The sequence below is a fragment of the Macaca fascicularis genome, chromosome 11, assembly GCF_037993035.2.
Source record: "Macaca fascicularis isolate 582-1 chromosome 11, T2T-MFA8v1.1".
In the NCBI taxonomy this organism is placed as follows: Eukaryota; Metazoa; Chordata; class Mammalia; order Primates; family Cercopithecidae; genus Macaca; species Macaca fascicularis.
Genome location: NC_088385.1, coordinates 103,665,139 through 103,685,841, shown reverse-complemented (window position 1 = coordinate 103,685,841; position 20,703 = coordinate 103,665,139). Strand labels below are relative to the sequence as shown.

The 20,703-nt window shown below is 38.0% G+C and overlaps 1 protein-coding gene across 1 annotated transcript in view; it reads right to left on the bottom strand.

Moving 5' to 3' along the window:
• The window catches only part of CFAP54 (cilia and flagella associated protein 54), a 377,376-nt gene that overhangs the window by 207,108 nt on the left and 149,565 nt on the right, over positions 1–20,703 (bottom strand). The window contains exons 33-38 of the mRNA XM_015431414.4: positions 20,054–20,284; positions 16,467–16,609; positions 14,461–14,642; positions 12,684–12,911; positions 4,475–4,698; positions 4,237–4,372 (exon numbers count right to left, since the gene is read on the bottom strand). Of these exons, the coding sequence (XP_015286900.3) occupies positions 4,237–4,372; positions 4,475–4,698; positions 12,684–12,911; positions 14,461–14,642; positions 16,467–16,609; positions 20,054–20,284 (1,144 nt within the window). The remainder of the gene's footprint in view (positions 1–4,236; positions 4,373–4,474; positions 4,699–12,683; positions 12,912–14,460; positions 14,643–16,466; positions 16,610–20,053; positions 20,285–20,703) is intronic.

Below are 20,703 nucleotides of genomic sequence, written 5' to 3'. Positions count from 1 at the left end.
GAAGCCACCACAGGGTTTTAAATAGAGCTGTGACAGGACCTGACTTGGGGTTTAAAAGGTCATTGTATCTGCTGCATTAAGAATAGATTATAGGCTGGGTGTGGTGGTTCACACCTGTAATCCCAGCACTCTGGGAGGCCAAGGCAGGTGGATCACCTGAGGTCAGGAGTTCGAGACCAACCTGGTCAACATGGTGAAACCCCATCTCTACTAAAAATACAAAAATCAGCCAGGTATGGTGGCTCCCACCTGTAATCCCAGGTACTCAGGAAGCAGAGGCATGAAAATCACTTCAACCTGGGAGGCAGAGGTTGCAGCGAGGCAAGATCGCTCCACTACACTCCAGCCTGGGGACAGACTGAGACTCCATCTCAAAATGACAACAACAAAAAGAATATATTCTAGACTGAAAGTGGGGTGCAGGGTGATTAGGAAGTCACTGCATTAACCCAAGCAAATACAACAAGGGCTTGGATAATAAACAAATAGTGAGGTACATTCTATAGTATATTAAAGAGTCAGTGTTGGAGGTAGTGAGCAGTGCTCCAATTTGGATTGTATTTTGAGGGTAGAGCTCTTGGTTACCAGTTGGAAGGTGGTGTGAGTGCAAGAGAGGAGGCAGGTATGTCTCCAAGGTGGCTGGCAGCCAGGACAGGAGGCTTGTCCTTGAAGAAGACTTAGCAGAACAGGCTTGTTTGAGACGTGCTAAATTTAAGAAGTGTATTTCTCATCTAAGAAATGATGTTGATTGGCCAAGTTTCATGGATCAACTTGGTTTCAGATAAACTATGAGGAGGAAAGAGAGGGAAGCATCCACTTCTGGCATACACACACTTCACCCCAGTTATTCAATCAAACTAGGTGCTACTGTGAAGGGATTTTGCAGATACTAATTAAATTGACTTTAAACAAGAGAGATTACTCTCAGTGGACCTGACCTAAGCAGATGAGTCTGACATGCCCACAGTCTCCAGGACTTCAAACACCAGCAGCAGTTGCTTCTACAACTGTCCTCTCCTGGCTGGATCTTCCCTCACTGACTGCCTATGAGTAACAGCCTCTGTCCATCTGGGGTTCCTCCCTGCTCATGATCCTGATTGCCTGCCCAATGGATTTGAAGCTTGCTTAGCTGGCCTCCACAATCATATGAGCCAAATTCTTGTAGTAAATCCTTTGATGGATAGCCAGCTAGCTAGCTAGACAGATGTGATACTGTAAAATATATATTTGGTCTTGTCCCTGTTTCTTGACATACAACTCCTAAAATCCTTGGAATCTCCAAAGTGTTATCTTTTTGTATGCTAATAAGTTGATTGATGGCTGGCAGCCCCTAGGTAGCTTCAGGATAGAGGCTGCTCACCAGAAAGACCACGGCAGGATAAGAACTTTCAGCCCTATTTCCCAACCTCTGCAAAGAAGAGAAGGGTGGAAGGTTAAGTTGATCGTCAATGGCCAATGATTTAATCAATGCTTTCATAATCAATGCTTTCATAATGAAACTCCATTAAAAAGAAACCAAAGGACTGGGTTTAGGGAGCTTCTGGATAGTTGAACACGTGGAGGTTCCTGGAAGGTGGTGGATCCATGAAAGATCTGTGCCCCTTCCCCTCTGCCTCACCCTATGCATCTCTCCATCTGTATCTTTTGTAATTTTCTTTACAATAAACTGGTGAATGTAAGCAAGTGTTTCTCTGAGTTCTGTGAGTCACTCTAGCAAATTAATCGAACCCAAGGAGTGGGTCATAGGAACCCTAATTTGTCGCCTGTCAGTCAGAAGCACAGGTCACAACCTGGGGCTTGAGATCAACATTGGAAGTCAGAACAGAGCTCCCAACCTCTGGGACCTCATGCTATCTCCAGGTAGATTGTATAGAAATTGAATTGAAAGACACCCAGCCAGTGTCCACTGCAGAACTGATTTCTTGCTTAGTGGTGGGGAGAAATCCCCACATATCTGGTGTCAGCATCATGTTGTAAGAACATAGTGGGAGACACTGAGTTTATTTTTTCCCCTCCATAGATAAGATAGACCTGTCTTACTAGTTTTGCTCTTCAGGTTGAACTTTGGCTGATATAGGCAGTTAGATATATCAACACAAAATTCAGGAGAAAGGTCTAGAGTGCAGATGTAATTTCAAAATTCATCATCATAGAGATGGTACTTAGACACACCGATTGAATTAACTCACTATGGGAGAGTATGTGGATGGAGAAGACAAGGAGTCCAAGAACACAGTCTTGGGGCACACTCACATTGGGACACTGGGGAGAAGAGGAAGTAGTAACAAAAAATCCTTGGAAGGAGCAGCCTCTTCTTTCTCCCATGCCCCTTGTTTGCTACAGGCCTTCTTTCTGTCCCACTCCAGGGCATGGGCCATTCTTCTTCTCTTGGGCTACAATGTTCTTTCCCTAGATAATTGTGCAGCTGGCCCCTCTCATCAAATGCCATCATCTCCAAGAGGTCTTCTAGATCATCCTTACTAAAGTTAGCACCTCTCACCCAGTTCATCTCCAGTCCATTGACTGATTTTCTTCAGAGACCTTATAATGATTGTAAGTCTTTCTACTCATCTGTTTACATGTTGATTTTCTGGCCCTATTTCTAACCCTCTGAAATTAAACTTTATGAAGCAGGAACTCAGAACTGTATTCTCACCACATAGAATATGCAGGAGGCAAGGCTACCACTGGGCCACAAGGAGCCTTTGTGAGAAGAAGAAAATGGAGCCCTTGCTGGCTGGATGCAACACCTCAAGCACATAGGCTGGTGTGGCAAGGAGGGGCTGGATTTCAGGCCCCACATATGCCAGGGGCCCTTGGGCAGGTCACACACAGTACAACCATGTGCAATGGGTCTGACTGGGTAGTCAACGTACTTTGTTAAATTAGTCAATGGAAGAATGTTTTTATCTCTTTTCTCTGCCAGATTCAAGATATACCATGACTTTCAAGGGCCCTGGGTACTTCTGCCTTCATGAGTCTGTTTCTCCATTGAAAAATATTAAAAATGATATTTTATAATTGTGTTGATATAAATACAAGAATATGAAAGTAGAAATTCAAACATTTTCTTTGCCCTGAAAGTTATTTTTTTCTTCTTATTTTAAAAGAAATTAATACATTTAGTGGGCCCCTGAAAGCATTGTGGACTCTAGATTACAGGGGCTCACGCCTATAATCCCAGCACTTTGGGAGGCTGAGGTGGGAGGATCACTTGAGGTCAGCAGTTCGAGACCAGCCTGGCCAACATGGTGAAACCCCATCTCTACTAAAAATATAAAAATTAGCCAGGCATGATGGCAGGCTACTCAGAAGGTTGAGGCAGGAGAATCACTTGAACCCAGGTGGTGTTGAGATCAACATTGGAAATGGGGGCAGAACCCCCAACCTCTGGGATTTGATGCTATCTCCAGGTAGACTGTGTAGAAACTGAATTGAAAGACACCCAGAAACCCGGGAGGCGGAGGTTGCAGTGAGCCAAGACTGTGCCCATTGCACTCCAGCCTGGGCAACAAGAGTAAAACTTAGTTTCAAAACAAGAAAGACACCAAGCAGGTGTCCACTGCAGAACTGATTTCCTGCTTAGTGGTGGGGAGAAATCCCCACACATCTGGTGTCAGAATCATGTTGTGAGGGCATAGTGGGAGACACTGAATTTATTTCTTCCCCTCCAGAGATAAAATAGACCTGTCTTTAGAAGTTTTGCTCCTCTGATTGAACCCGGCTGATACAGGCAGTTAGATATATCGACACAAAATTTAGGAAAAAGTGGAGATCTACATCTACAGTGGAGATGTAATTTTAAAAGTCATCATCATAGAGATGTACTTAGAGACACAGACTGAATTAACACACTAAGGAAGAGGTGGAGGTTGCAGTGAGCTGAGATTATGCCACTACACTCCAGCCTGGCTGACAGAGCAAGACTCACTCTAAAAAAAAAACAAAAACAAAAACATAAAAAAAGTATCATGGGCTCTAGACACCATCCCCATTGTGCTTTATGGCTAAGTTAGTCTTGGCCTGATATGAACTTACTGTGGAAAGGGACTTAGTTCCTGTTTGCCTTGATTGCAGGCTCTCAATAATGTTTGTTGATTTGAATGATAAATGCCAGTAAGTGGAAATACTAAAGCAGAAATAATAAGATTTATCTGATTTCTAAATCCTCGTACTTTCTATGTGGACTAATTAGAAATCACAACAGCATGAATAATAGAACTAACTTAAACTTACCTTCTCTCCATATTCAGCCTCATACCTTGCACAAGGTTGCTGGGTAATATCTGGGCCCTTGAACTTGTGTATTCTCAGCAGAAGCTGGCGCTGTGCATACACCAGGAGTGGTGTCACTTGTTCTGTATACCTCTCACTAGACAGGGGTAAAGAACACGTTAAAAAGAAAACATTAGTTAAAAGACTTTTTTTTTCAATGAAGTCTGTTACTTTTAATTGCCCTTAGAGCAGTACTTACTGTGAAACTGTATTGAACTGAATGGCAAGCGATACTAGTGTTTCCCATTTTTCCACTTGATATAAAACTTCCAGAGATTTTAATACAAAGTCTTGGATCCATTTCAAATCAACCACATTTACATCATCCAAAGGATGCTCAAAAGTAAGACTAGAACCACCGTTATCATTTTTAATATTCCCATAACAACTTGGAACACTGAATTCTCCTTTCTCTTCAATAGGCTGCAAGTAGCACAGTGAAAAAAAAAAAATGTGTAATTTCAGATTTTACTCCATATTTTTTCTGAAAACTGAATGTGATAAAAATATGTAACATGGAAAAGAACTCAACTGAAAAGAAAAAATATTTTTCTTATGCAAGGCAAAGCTTGATAATTTGATGCAGTATTATCCAACAAAGCTTGCTGTGATGATGGAAATGTGCTACATATTTGTGCTGTTCATTATCGTTCCCTATAGCCACTAGACACCTGTAGCTACCAAGCTTTTGAAATGTGATTAGTGCAACTGAATTTTTAATTTCATTTAATTTTAGTTAATTCGAGTTTAAATTTAAATAGCCATATATGGCTAATGTTTACCATATTGGACAACACAGATTACCGTCTATAGTTCTTGGTATACAGTCACTATCCATTTAAGTAAGGATATGAAATCAATTATGGTAAGATTTTTAGGAAAAAACAGACTTTAGTATAAACACATAATAAAGCCCCCTAATACATTGGTTACCTTCATTAATTTATACAATAATATGTCCATTCCTAGATGCAAATGTCACACCTATGGAGGATGAAAGCATCAAGGAGACCCTCTTTTTGACTAAAGAGTTACTATGTAACAATCGTGTTCATGTCCTATGAGTTCCTGACACATTTGTGTAGACCTCTGGAAATTATTAAGGCAAAACAAAGCCTCTTAGATCCATATAAGGGCCAGATTATAGCCCAAAACAGTTGGGTAACTCAAGTCCAGCCTTCCCATCCCAATAATACCATTAAAAGTAACCTATATACACGAGTGGGAAGCATCAACAAAAGTAGAGGATAAACATCCCCTCTAACAAGAGCTGTAGTCCCGGAAGTTAGAAGAGACTTTGTAAGTCATCTGGCTGTGAAATGCAGTATGCATACCTGAAGTCAGGCTGTGTAGGTATAAATAGCAGGTATAGCACCAGTGACTTACATGAATTTGCTTCCTCAGCATAGCGCCCAGCACATGGGACATACTTTTAAAAAGTAGTTGACAGTTTATTTATGCTATGAGTTCAATACTTGTAATTCACTGATTCTACAGTAAGTCTTCTAGGAGCACAGATCTGCTATCAGTTAGTCATGCCTATGCTTTATTTCTGGGATGAAGGACAGGAAAGTCCTCTGTAGTTATTACATTATCTAATATAGTGTTTATCAACAACGAAGCTGAGGGCCAGGCATGGTGGCTCACGCCTGTAATCCCAGCATTTTGGCAGGCTGAGGCGGGGAGATCAACTGAGGTCGGGAGTTCGAGACCAGCCTGACCAACATGGAGAAACCCTGTCTCTACTAAAAATACAAAATTAGCAGGGCATGGTGGCGCATGCCTGTAATCCCAGCTACTCAGGAGGCTGAGGTTAGAGAATCGCCTGAACCTGGGAGGCAGGGGTTGTGGTGAGCCAAGACTGTGCCATTGCATTCCAGCCTGGGCAACAAGAGTGAAACACAGTTAAAAAAAAAAAAAAAAGCTGATATTTTATCTCAATTGTCTTGTTCAGCACCCATCTCTCAGTTGATCCCAATCCAAAAGGGGAGGAGCGGGGGAAGAGAATTATCTATTGACCTCCTAAATTTGGCAATATTGAGAAATAAACAACACTGAGAAATAAACAAGACTGACATTTGGAAATCAAAATAGCATATGGAGATTGAGGATTCTGGCACAGTAAGGCCAGACTCTTTTTAAGTTTTGAAGATTTTGTATGGGCCATGTGTGATTTTTTAAAAACTTTTTCTTAAAGAAAATTTCCAACACTTACAGAAGTAGGGAAAGTAATATAATGAAGCCCATGTGCCCACCACCAGCTACAATGATTATCAACTCTTAGGACACACCCACTTACCCCATTATTTTGAATTATATCCCCAAAATTATATGAATTAATCTATTAATATTTTAGTATGTATCTCTAAAAAAGTAAAAATTAGTTTTACAAAAACATAACCACAATACTATAATCCTACCTAAAAAAAGACATTAGCAGAAGTTCCTTTAAATCATTATTGAATAATTACACTGAAGAGTGTTTCTATTTTCCTTATTGCCTTACAGCTTTAATTTTTTACCTGTGTGTGTTAGTTAGATTAAAATAAGGTCCAAACACTGCAATTGGTTATATCTCTTGTCTTTTTTAATTTATAGATTTCATCTCCTCCTTTATTAAATTTTTTTGTTAAAGAAATCAGATTGTTTTTCTGTAGAGTTCCCACAGTCTGAATTTTACTGAGGATATTACCGTAATTTCATTTAAAATGTTCTTCTGTCCACTGTATTTTCTACAAATCGTGGGATAAATGTAAATATTCTATCTGATTCCAGTTAGATTTCTGTTTTTTGCAAGTATACTCCATTAGGTGCTCTTGATCCTCCAATTCATTCATTAAGAATCACAGAAACCTAATAATTCTAATTCCAACATCCTTTCTTCATTTATTACTTGGATACTTTTGTAAAGAAAAATTCCCCTTCATCAACTATTTGGTCATCCTCAGATATAGTTCATATAGGAGGTAAGGCAGTCAAGCATTTTTTTTTCCCAAAGAAGCCCTGTTTCCTTTAGTGATACATGGTTTTTAAAGGCAACAATCTAGGTCCTAGAGTTGACATTTCTTTTTGAAACCTCTGAACTGCTTTGACTTCTTTGGTGGAAAAAAATCGTATGTATGAGTCTATTTTCAGATTCTTTATTTGTTGCATTGATATATTTCTCTCTTTAGGTCAGTATTATACTCTCTTAATTACTGTAGCTTTAGTATGCCTTGATATCATATATATATATAGTAAGTCCTCCAAATTTGTTCTTTTAAAAAAATTTTTTTGGCCATTCACATTTTTTTGCATTTGCTTATAAATTTTAAAATGAATTGTCAATTTATACACCAAAGAATGCCTATTGGAATTTTCATTGAGATTTCACTGAATTGACAAATCAAATTGGGAATAATAGATTTATTGATATTAATATATATCTCTTCATTTATTTAAGTCTTCTTTAATTTTTTGTAATGTCTTATAGTTATCAATGTAGAAATATTGTTTAAATTATACATATTTCTAGATACTGATACTTTGGATGATATTTTAAGTGAAATTATTTTTAAGTTTTCATTTTCTCATTATTTTCTGCTAGTATACAGAAATACAATTTATTTTTGTATATTGACCTTATATCTTACTTTTTTTTTTAGTTCTAATCATTGCTTTGTAGAACACTGAAGAGTTAGAATTCTCTATGTAAAAAATTATGTTATTCACAAATAAAAACAGTTGTATTTCTTCCTTTCTAATCTGTGTGCCTTCTGTTTCTTTATCTTGACTAATCGCACTGGCCAGGATTTCTGGCATGATGTTGAATAAAAATGCTATGAGCCGACGTCCTTGCTTTGTTCCCATTCTTACAAAGAAGTTCATAACATTTCACCATTAAGCATTATGTTATCTGTATATACTCTTTTATCAGTTTGAAAAAATTATCCATTCCTCGTTTGCTGAGTGATTTTAACATGAATGGACACTAAAGTCTGCAAATGCTTTTGATGCATCTACATCAAAGGCCATATACTTTTTCTCCTTTATCCTGTTGTATTGGTCCATTTTCACGCTGCTGATAAAGACATATTCACACATGGCTAGGGAGGCCTCACAATCATGGCAGAAGGCAGGGAGGAGCAAGTCACATCTTACATGGATGGCAGCAGGCAAAGAGAAAGAGCTTGTGCAGGGAGACTCCCCCTTATTGAACCATCAGATCCCATGAGACTTATTCACTATCGTGAGAACAGCATGGGAAAGATTCAATTACCTCCCACCAGGTCCCTCCCACAACACGTGGGAATTCAAGATAAAATTTGGGTGGGGACACAGCCAAACCATATCACCTGTTAATATGGTGAATTATATTGATTAATTTTTTTTTGAGATGGAGGTTCACTCTTGTTGCCCAGGCTGGAGTGCAATGGCGTGATCTTGGTTCATTGCAACCTCTGCCTCTTAGGTTCAAGTGATTCTCCTACCTCAGCCTCCTGAGTAGCTGGGAATACTGGCATGCACTACTACACCCAGCTAATTTTGTATTTTCAGTAGAGTCAAGGTTTCAGAATGTTGGTCAGGCTGTGCCACCCAGTTCCCAACAGCAGTTGGGAGTCCTGTTTAGAGGGGGGACTGAGAGGAGGTGCCAGCTGGGCTTCCTGGGTTGAGTAGGGGCTCAGAAAGCTGTGAAACTCACTCATTTTCTGCATCACGACTTACTTCAGTCCTGGATGAATAATATTGAATATATATGCTTAAAATATTCCTAACACCAGGATGTGTGCATGTGTTTTCTTCCCCAAGAAAGCTATAAACAGCAAAAATTTTGCTGTAAGTTTCCCTGTGTCCTCTCTCCCTCTCTCCCTTCCCCCTCCCCCGAAACTAAAGTAATAGGAATGTTAACTGCCCATTTTTCTGTGACCAGTGGACCTTATCTATACTCCCAATTTCAATTTCTTGCAAACATACTTTGTACAGTCCTGTAAGATCCTGTCTCCTTTGCCATGCCGCTGCAAGGTCATAAAGTAGATAAAACCTAAGTTGCAATTCCGGTTTTCCTCAAAATCTAAGACATGTCACAAAATAATTTACTGCCTTTGTTTCTCATTCTGGTAACATCTTCCTGCTATATGTATTTCCCACTTTAAAGAGTTTAAAAGGCAATCGTATAATCTAACTCTGGCTACCCATTCAGGACCCCTCCCATACTGTGGAAGATTTGTACTTTCACTCTCTGCTCAATAAAGCCTACAGCTTTTTCAAAAAAAAAAAAAAGAATGTTGGTCAGGCTGATCTCGAACTCCTGACCAAAGGTGATCTGCCTGCCTCGGCCTCCCAAAATGCTGGGATTACAGGCATGAGCCACCACATCTGGCCTGATTGATTTTCAAATGTTAGCCTTAATTTCTGGGATAAACCCTACTTGATCATCATTTGCATATATTTTATATATTATATCATCATTTGCATATTCTGTATATTGCTACAATGGATTTGCTAACATTTCATTTAAAAGTTTTGTGTCTATGTTCATGAGGGATATTAGTTCACACTTTTCTAGTTGATATCTGTTAGGGTTAAGCTGGTCTCATTTCTAAAAAAAAAAAAAAAAAAAAAAAGTGAAATAAGCCAGACACAAAAAGACAAATATTGCATGCTCTCACTTATATGTGGCAGCTAAAAAAATGTAAGCATATGGAGGTTAACACTGAAAAGGTAGATAACAAAGACTGGGAAGGGTGGGGGCTAAAGGTGAGAGGAGAGGATGAAGACAAGTGAGTTAAAGGAGCAGTAAGATAAAAGGAATAAATGCAATGTTTGATAGAGGAGGATGACTGTACTTTATAAAAATGTACTATACTTGGGTGATGGACACCCTGAATACCCTGGCTTGATCACAACACATTGTAGACATGTAACAAATTTTCTCATATACCCCATACATTTTCACAAATAAAAATCATTGGTATAAAATTTATTATTTCTTCCATGTGTGTTTGCTCAAATTTTCCAGAGAAATATTGTGGGTCTGGAATTTTCTTTATGTGAAGGTTTCTGATTATGAAGTCAAGTTTGTTAGTATATTTAGGGCAATTCATGTTTTCTGTTTCTTCTTGTGTCAGATTAAGTTGTGCTTTCCAATAAATATGTCCATTTCATCTATCAAATTTGTTAACAAAAATTGATCATATTTCCTTTTTTTAATATCTACAGGATTTGTACTTATATCCCTCCTCCACTACTAATACGAGTAATTTGTGCTTTTCTCACTTTTGTTCTTCATCAGTATTTCTGAGTATACTAGATTTAATAATTTTAAATTTAAAAGATCAAATTTTGACTTTATTGTTTTTGCTTTATATTTATCTAATTGATTTCTGCTCTTATAAATTCCTTTATTTATTTTTATTATTTCCTTTCTTCTCTTTAGTTTAGATTTAATTCGCTCTTCTTTTTCTACATATAAACACTTAGATAATTGATGTTATATGTTATTAAGCATTTAAAGCTATAAATTTCCCTCTATGCCCTGCTTCATTTGAATGCCATACATTTTGATGTGTTATTATTAGTTTCAAATATTCTTTAATTTCTCTTATGTTTTCTTCTTTGACTCACGGGATATTTGGAATTGTATTATTTAATTTCCAGATAATTGGAGATTTTTCTTCCTATATTATGGCAATCCATTTATAATTTAATTCTGTAATGATCAAAGAACATACTCTTCAAGAGTTCAGTCTTACATTTTTGAAGACTTATTTTTGCCTCTGCATATGACCCATCTTGGTGAACACACCATGTGCACTTGTGCTCTGTTTCCATTCCACCTGGGTTTACTGTACCACAGTTTTCACATTAACTACCCAGAGTTAGCATCAGACTCCACAGGTTTAAGGGCTCCAGCCTCCATAAGACTGCCCTCACTTCAGATACCAGCCACAAATCTCCGGTCACCTAATCTTCTGACCGACCAGCTATAAATTCATGGATTTCCATAGCCCCTTCAAGTTGATAATTCACTAGAATGACTCAGAGAACTCACTGAAAGCACTGTACTTAAAGTACAGTTTTATTACAAAGAAAACTCAGGAACAGCCTAGTGAAGAGGTACATGGGGTGAAGTCTGAGAGGGTCCCTGACACAGAGCTTCCATGCCCTCTCCCTGTGGAATCAGTGCATGTCACCCTCCTGACACATCAATGTGTTTATCATCCAGGAAGTTCTTCAAGCTTTGGATGTCCAGAATATATTTTGAATTTTTCTTATCAGATGCATACCTATTTATGATTGGTATGTTTTCCTGATTAACTGATGCTCTTCTTAACACAAAATGTCCCTCTTTATCTCTCATTTGCTCCTTGATTTATATTACCTTGTCTAATAATATAGACTCATCAGCTTTTTTATCTTTACTGTTTTCATGGTATATCTCTTTCCATACTTTTATTTTCAATCTATCTGTTTATTTATATTCAGAGTGCTTCTCTTAGTAGACAGGTACGTGTGTCTTGCTTTTTTATCCAGTCAGACAATCTCTACCCTTTATTTGGCATCTTTAATCCACTTATATTAAATATAGTTATTGATATTATTGAGTTAGAGTGAATGTTTTCTACTTGTTTTCTCTTTGTCCCATGTTTTGTGTTCTTCTGTTCCTTCTTCCCTGCCTTCTTTTGACTTAATTGAGCATTACTTAGTCTTCCCTTTTACTTCATTGACTTTTCAGCTATATCTCCTTTTTACTAGTTACTCAAGGGATCATCAAATACATCCTTATCACTTAGAGTTAATATTGTGCCACTTTATATAAAGTGTAACAGCCTTAATAATTTGCCCTCTTTGTCTTTTCTGCTATTGCCAAATATTTTCCTCTAGAAATGTTATAAGCCTCATGGTGCATCGTGTGTATATGTTTACTAATCTTCAATGTGTTTAGGTTACATTCTATTTATATTACTTCCATTTTATTTCCATGCTTTAAACTACAGTGTGATAAATGTTAAATGGCTGTAAATTCTAGCAGACCAGAATAATAGAACAGGACAGAGAAGCAGTGGAATAAAGATCAACCGATCACATCTTTATTCAAGCTACGTGATCTTCCTTGGAATCTATTTCTTTATCTGGCAAAAAAATGTTATAAGGATTAAGTGCATTAAGGCTAATTTATGTAGGGGCTGGAGTTCAGTTAATGTTACTTTCCCTTCCCTATAACAAACTAAATTTTCAGGCTAAGCTATTGTTAGTTAACATGAATGCGAGTTATATATTGTAAACAAAATTATAACAAGAAGCAAATGAAATGTAGACAAACCAAATGAGAAATCAAGAAAAATGTCAGTTTCTACTTATACTGAGATGCACAGTACAATGATATTTTTAGCTGAACATAATAAAAATAATTACCAAACTGTCCTTACCTTAATAGAATTGGTATTTTGTAGTTGTATTAACATGTCAATAAGTAATTCTGCTCCCAAATAGAATGGTAAAACAGAGGTGCAGAGGAAACCATCTTGGCTAATAGGAAATGTTTTATCAAGATCCACTGCCTGTTTAAGAATTATTTGTAGTTCCTGAGTAAAGTTCCATAAGGCCCGACAGCAGTTCTGAAGCAGAGTCCAATAGCCACCACGATGAGCAAGAACCTATGACAAACACAAAATTTAAAAGACCTCAAAGTTCCAAAAGTTAGAGATCTCTGAACAAACTTCATCTTTTTGCAAATATTATACATCAGTAGTAAAAATAACTAACATCATTTGTTAGCGTCACTTACATGAGTTAGACACCATTATATGTATTATCTCATTTAATTCGAACAAAAATTTCCATAAGTAAGTGTGTACTAGGTACCAGTATTTTACCCAATTTACAGATGAGGAAATGGAGCCATGGGTTCAGCACTGATAACTTGCTGAAGGTCATCTGACTTGGAGTCATCTGACTCCAAAAATCCCATTGTTCTAGGTGCTGGGAATTCAGCAGCGAGCAAGGGAAACTGAGTCTGCCCCCACACTGCTTCTGTTCATTTCGGGAGACAGACACTGGAAAAGTAGACCTACGAAAGCATAATTTCAAGCAATAAGAAGTTTTATAAAGAAAAATAAAGCAGAAATTAGTTTGAACCTGACAGAGCATGACAGGACAGTTTGCTTTAGACAAGGTGGTCAGGAAAGAAGTCCTCTCTGATGAGGTAGCATTTAAGCAAACGTCTGAATATCGAACAAGTCATGTGAAAGTGGCAGTGAGGGTGCTGGGTGGAGAAGAACATTTGAGGCTCAGGGAACAGCAAGGTGAAACTGAGGGCTGAGGATGGAACAAACTAAGTGCTTTCAAGACTGCTGACCCATGGGAGTGGGCTAAACAACAGCAAAGGTAAGAGGAGCTGAGTTCTGCAAGGTGTTCAGGACCAGTTCTTACAGGGCCCTGAAGCTGGAGGCCAGGATAGGATTCAATGCTCATGGTCAAAGCAGGTGATCCAGGTTTACATTACATTATGTAAAAATCACTGTCCACTCCATGGGGCACATGAGAACCTGTCTTCCTTTCTTATCTAGAAAGGACAGATTTCTCCTTACCTCTTGAGGAGTTTAAAGTATACGCCCTTCCTGCCATGAAAACAAGAAACTGATTTCTCTGTAGCTAACAATTCCAATTCTGGGTTTAATCATGTCTCATATAATATTTAAGAAGAAAAAGAAAGAAAAGCATTTGAGAGAACATGGAAGTAATGGGAAGAAGGAGACCGGGGGCAGGGGCAGGGTTCTCCTGTAGCCTAGAAAGATCTTTCCCTGTGCTAGAAAGAAGAGAGAGATCTATGGTACCCCCAAGAGAGATCAAGTCCCCATAGAGGAACCCCTTGCATTATGAGAGAACCCCAAGTCTCGGCAGAGAGGTGCATGCATATTCATAGGAACTGCATGAACGGGGACAAAGGCCACCTGGGCTCTGGGTGGATGGATGACAATGACTAAAGAAGCTTCCCCACTCTGCCTGACAACTGGAAAACACATGCCCTCAGTATCACTGCAGGTACACCTCAAAAGTGACTTAGGCTCACCCAGCAAGATGAGGTCTCAAAGTCACAACTAAAATTATGTATAGTAAGAAAATAAACACAGTGTATCTTACACGCCCGAGTTCATGGGCTGAAATTTCTGTCTACAACACTGCAAACAAGAAAGATTGCATTACCATTGCTCTCCTGCAGTATAAAAAGATTTTCATAAAATGATCCATTACACACAAATTTGCTCCTCGGTCCTTTTCTTTAGCACTAGAACCTGATTGAGAGTCTGAGTCATAAACTGTTTGCATCTTGGACATATTTTCATCACTCATTTTGGAATTAATAAATGTAGAAAATTCTTCAGCATCTACAGTACAAAAGTAAGATACGACATGATTAAAAACATAGAATTAAGTTCCAGAAAACACAGTAGGTGATAAGGATCAAATGAGTAATTCAGGTAACAAATGGTACACAAATTTCGAGAAAGGACAAGATGATCAGAGATACAATGAACCAGGGAAAGTTTCTAGAGAAGGAGACATTTGGGTCTTAAAGAATGGGCATGATTTAGCTACATGGGCAAATACAGAGAACGTCATTTCAGACAAAGTCGATGGCAAAAGGAACAATGCAGAAGTAGGAATGTACATGTTTTTTGAAGGGAACAATAGAAAATACCACTGTCCTTTCATTTCCTCCCAAACAGGCCATTCCTAAGACACATATATCAGAAAGTGAGCTGCACCTCTGGAGTTAGGCAGTGCAGCAACCTCAGCCATGCATTCCCCTGTTGGTGTGGCATAAAAAAGAAGGCTTTCTCCTGCCACCAACTTCCTCTTAGAACCCTGCATTAGACAGTAAGTCTCGGTAGCAAAATATTTCATTGCCAATTTCATGGTCGGTCTTAGGTAGAGAGCCAGTTTAAAAAAAAAAAAAAACTCAAGAAACTATATCCTACAATCTATATTCAAAAATCAGACTCTATGGCTATGGAATTCACTTTCAAATACTTCACTATACACAGTTGATATGCACATACCTGTGAAGTCTAATCTATATCCTAGAAGAAATCAGAAAGCATGCCAAGTACCTCAAACATAAATTAACACTCCTGGGGCAGTTAACTGGCATACCAAGAACTCTAGTTGGCAATAAATCCCACAGCACTTAAAATGTCATTACTAAAAGTCTATATAAGTGAGTCTGTCAGAGCCTAAAGGTATTAGAAATAAATTTTTATTTGTGAAATGAACCATATCATTGGTTAGAAAGTGTCCAGGTTCTACCATCTTTGCAGGAAAAGGGTGTGGGAATTAGTCAGGTTTGTCGGACTACAGTTTCCAGAGTGCACCCTGATCAAGAACCCTGTTTTTGGCCAGGCATGGTGGCTCACACCTATAATCCCAGCACTTTGGGAGACAGAGGCAAGTGGATCACAAGGTCAGGAATTGAAGACCAGCCTGGCCAACATAGTGAAACCCCGTCTTTACTAAAAATACAAAAAATTAGCCAGGCGTGGTGGCATGCGCCTGTAATCCCAGCTACTTGGGAGGCTGAGGCAGGAGAATCGCTTTAACTCAGGAGGCGGAGGTTGTAGTGAGCCGAGATCACCACTGCACTCCAGCCAAGGTGATAGTGCGAGACTCTGTCTCAACAAAAAAAAAAAAAAAAGAACCCTGTTTACCTGCATTGCATGTCTCTACATTTTGGAGGCCCCTGTCACCTGACTAGATAACAAGGCTTCATTCATCTTAGAGGGAGCTTTCTTGAAAGATGCTGGCTGGAAATCCTAGGCCAATGGTGGATTCCCCTGAATACAAAATCAGCTTTCATGATAGTTTGGGTGCCTGCTTGTAGGAGTATGTTTGTAGAAAGTCTTCACCTATCTTGAACCACCAAAGGCTACGAATATTTAATTTAAAACATTATATTTGCTGAACAATCAAATTGGCTAAGGTTAAAATACAAAATAGATATTTCCAAATATATGTAATATCATAAAACTAGAAATTTTTAAAAATAGAGCAAACAAGAATCTCCTACAAAATATCAAAACTCAACTAAATTGCTGGTCCTCTGGAAAACTGTGTGTATACCTTTGTGTGTCCACGATGTGTATGTGTGTTGTGTTGTTTAGTGAATAAAAATCTAGAGGTAACTTGATAATAAACTAACGTGTTTATTTTACCTGATGGTAAGTTGGCCTTTCTTTTTTTGGCTGTAAGGAGGAAATCAAGCATTGCTTTATAATTTTCTACAGTCAATTTTCTTGTTGGTAATACTGTTCCTGAATTATACAGTGAGAATATGTTAGGATCAAATGATCGGAAACTGCAAGGGAGGAAAAATCACATTAAAAAACAATATAAGCAAAATTGAATTAAAACTGTCAAATGCAATCTATTTTTATTTTAAAACATTTGTGAGTACTCCCAAATTTTAAATCATGAAGGATTTTGGCACTTAATCAAAGCCCAACATGTTTTCATTAACTTTTAAAATTATACAATGTAATTTCGCTCTTAGGAATTTTAACATCAATATATATTTCTCTGAAAGGGCCCTTGAAAATGGAAATAAAAATATCTGTGCCCACTCTGTAAGCTCTGAAAGAACAATTTATTTCAACTTAAAACCACCTGATTTGAACAGAACTCAGTGACAATGATTACTATATGGAGCAATGTGTCCATGATTAAGGTCATTTCTTTTTTTTATTTCTTATGTTTTTTTTGAGACGGAGTCTCCCTCTGTCACCCAGGTTGGAGTGCAGTGGCGTGATATCAGCTCACTGCAAGCTCCGCCTCCTGGGTTCATGCCATTCTCCTGCCTCAGCCTCCAGAGTAGCTGGGACTACAGGCATCCACAACCATGCCCAGCTAATTTTTTGTATTTTTAGTAGAGACAGTGTTTCACCATGTTAGCCAGGATGGTCTCAATCTCCTGACCTCATGATCCGCCCGCCTTGGCCTCCCAAAGTAATGGGATTACAGGCATGAGCCACTGCACCCGGCCGTCGTTTCTTTTTAAAAATAAGGTCTAAGCATTAAACAATCTTGCATCAAAAATAATAAAAAGTTTATATTCATTATTCATTATTTTTGATGCAAGTTTGTTTAACGCTTAGACCTTATTTTAAAAAAGAAATAACACTGATTCAAGTAGAACTACCATTTGATTCAGCAATCCCACTACTGGCTATCTACCCAGAGGAAAATAAGTCATTATTCAAAAAAGAAACTTGCACATGCATGTTTATAGCAGCACAATTCACAATTGCAAAATCATGGAACCGACCCAAATGTCCATCAATCAACGAGTGGATAAAGAGATTGTGAGAGATAGACAGATAGATAGATAGACAGACAGACAGACAGACAGACAGATAGAGATAGACAGAGATAGATAGATAGTAGATAGACATAGATAGATAGATAGATAGATAGATAGATAGATAGATAGATAGATAGATAGATAGATAGATAGTAGATAGATAGACAGACATAGATAGATAGATAGATAGATAGATAGATAGATAGATAGATAGATAGATAGATAGATAGATATGATGGAACACTACTCAGCCATAAAAAGGAATGAACTAATAACATTTGCAATGATCTGGATGGATTGGAGACTATTGTCATATGTTCTTACTGGTATGTGGGAGCTAAGCTATGAGGATGCAAAGACATAAGAATGATATAATGGACTTTAGGGACTTGGGGGGAAGAGTGGGATGGGGGTAAGGTTTAAAAGACAACATATATGGTGCAGTACTCCTCAAGTGATGGGTGCTTACTCATGTAATCAAATACAACCTGTACCCCAATAATTTATGGAAAATAAAATAATAACAAATACTGAGTATATATTAACAGATTTAACAAAATCCAAGTTAGCACCAAGTTATCCTGACACAAATTTGATCATTGTGTTATTGTGTTGCCAAGTGATCATGCATGAAGGGTCATGTACAATTGGGAGCCCAGTGACTTCTCAGAATTCAGAGAAGGGTAAGGAAGCCCATCTGTTCTGAACTGTTTTCCCTGTCATTGCCCTCTGAAGGGCTTCGTTTGCCAAATGCCTTCAAAGTCAGTCAGGCAAACTAACTGCTTCTTAAATGCCAGTCTGGTCTAGCCCACATAGGAAAATGGTCTATCTGGAGACATTTTTGCAAAGGTTCAGTTTGGTAGTGAGTTTAACCAAAATCTGGAGAAACAGAAACTGGGACCAAGTTGATTGTGAGTTTCAACCTGCATTTTTTCCTCACTGGATTACTGAAATAAATACCATCTAATTCATGTCTTGTCTCCAGTCTTTCCTTCCTCCAATCTACTTGGTAAGTTGCTGCCAGAGATATTTTTATCATGGCCCTGGTCAAAAACCCTCAATAATCTTCTACTGTATGTAAAATAATGCTCAGATTTAATAGACATTTAAGACCCACCATGATCTAGTCCCAGCCTCCTTTTCTAACTATTTCACACCACTCTCTTTCATACACCCTAGATTGTGGTCAGACTATTTGGGGTTCGCATCCTGTGTTTTCTACCTGGGCTCTGACTCATGTTCTTCCAACTATTGAGAATGACTATTTCCTTCTCTGCACATTTCTAAACCTTGCCTATCCATCAAGACCCAGGCCCAGTGGCTCCTCCCTATGAAACGTGTATTGCTAGTTCCAATCTAGAGGAAAAGTCTTCTTCCAATAATAAAGAAGATTGGATTTGTACTTCCCTTTTACCATTCATTACAAGCTATTCATGAGCATTTGTGACATACCCTATCAGACCCTAATTAGTATATCTGGTTCATCTTTGTATAGCCATTGCACCTAGCTCAGTGCCTTGTATCTAATAGGTACTCAATAAGTATTCTTTTTTTAATGTGTGACTTTACATCATCCTTTTAATGGCTACAAAGTATTCCATATTATGTATGTATCTTCTATTTTTATCTCCCACAGCACTTAGCCAAAGACACTCAGTAAGAGCTTAAAAATGTCTATTGAGTAAATGATAGAAAATTGACATTGGATGAGTAAATACGACCTCTGTTTATAGAGGCTTAAACTATGCCTCTATAAAATAGACATTTGACTAATGCCTACTAATATCTACATTTATTCTATAATTCATATTAAACTTCTCTTGGAATTACATTTTACCCTTGCACTGAAAGCTAGATCAACAAACATATTCAAGCTGTAATCAAATTATCACTTATATCCAGCATGTAATTGGGAAAGATTCTGAGATTAAAACTTAATAAATAAACCACTGGTCAGTGATACGGTTTGGCTCTCTGTCCCCGCCCAAAGCTCACCTTGAATTGTAAAAATCTCCATGTGTCAAGGGCAGGACGAGGTGGAGGTAATTGAGTCATGGGGGCAGTTTTCCCCATGCTGTTCTCATGATAATGAGTCTCACAAGATCTGATGGTTTTAAAAGCATCTGGCATTTCCCCTGCTTGCACTTCTCTCTCCTGCCACCATGTGTAGGAGGACATGTTTGCTTCCCCTTCCACCATGATTATAAATTTCCTGAGGCCTCCCCAATGGAACTGTGAGTCAAACTAAACCTCCTTCCTTTATAAATTATCAGTCTCGGGAAGTTCTTTACAGCAGTGTGAAAACAAACTAATACAGCCAGTATAAAGATGGGAAGTACTCTGTAAACCTCAAGTTGTTAGCACCATTGGAGCTCTGAACATACAAATACAATCCATGTTCATGAAACTAAAACAGTATTTTTCATCAATAATATACTATACCTGACCATCATATGTGAAGAGCCAAATTTCATCTTCGTACGCTCCCCTAGCTTTTGTAAAACCAGGTTAAAGTGTGCACCTGCTAGATACAGGTTCATCTGAGCTCTCCAGGGCATCTCTTCAAGTGATACACGATGGAACCTCTTTCTTTTAACATAACCTAATATTAGAGGATTCAAGTAATCTATCAGGTATCGTTGTGCTGCTTTCCTAACACTGGTTCTCCTATTTCTGCCAAGGGAGAAAGAAGTGTTGAAATTACACAAAAACTTTCAGATATTTAATAAAGAAGAATCATTCCAATTTAGAAAGAATACATCAAGAAGTCACTTGACTGCCCTTATGCAAATGTTTCTGGCTTATTTATCATTTCTGCAGTGCTAAAAATATGAACCAGGGTGGTTAAAAAAAGGCACAGAGATAAGCACCAGGGACAAAGACACCATGTATTGTCTTCAACCCTCTCTGAAGTCTGTGTCCTCAGCTCAAACCAAACAGAGCTTTTCTTTTTCATAACCAAAAGGCCACTGAGATTAGACAACAAAATTAGGATATGATGTTCACATTCATCAACTAAATTCAATATTAAACAAGAAAATCATTTCTCTGTATTGGTCCTTGAGGAAGAAACAATGTAGCAAAATTTTGTC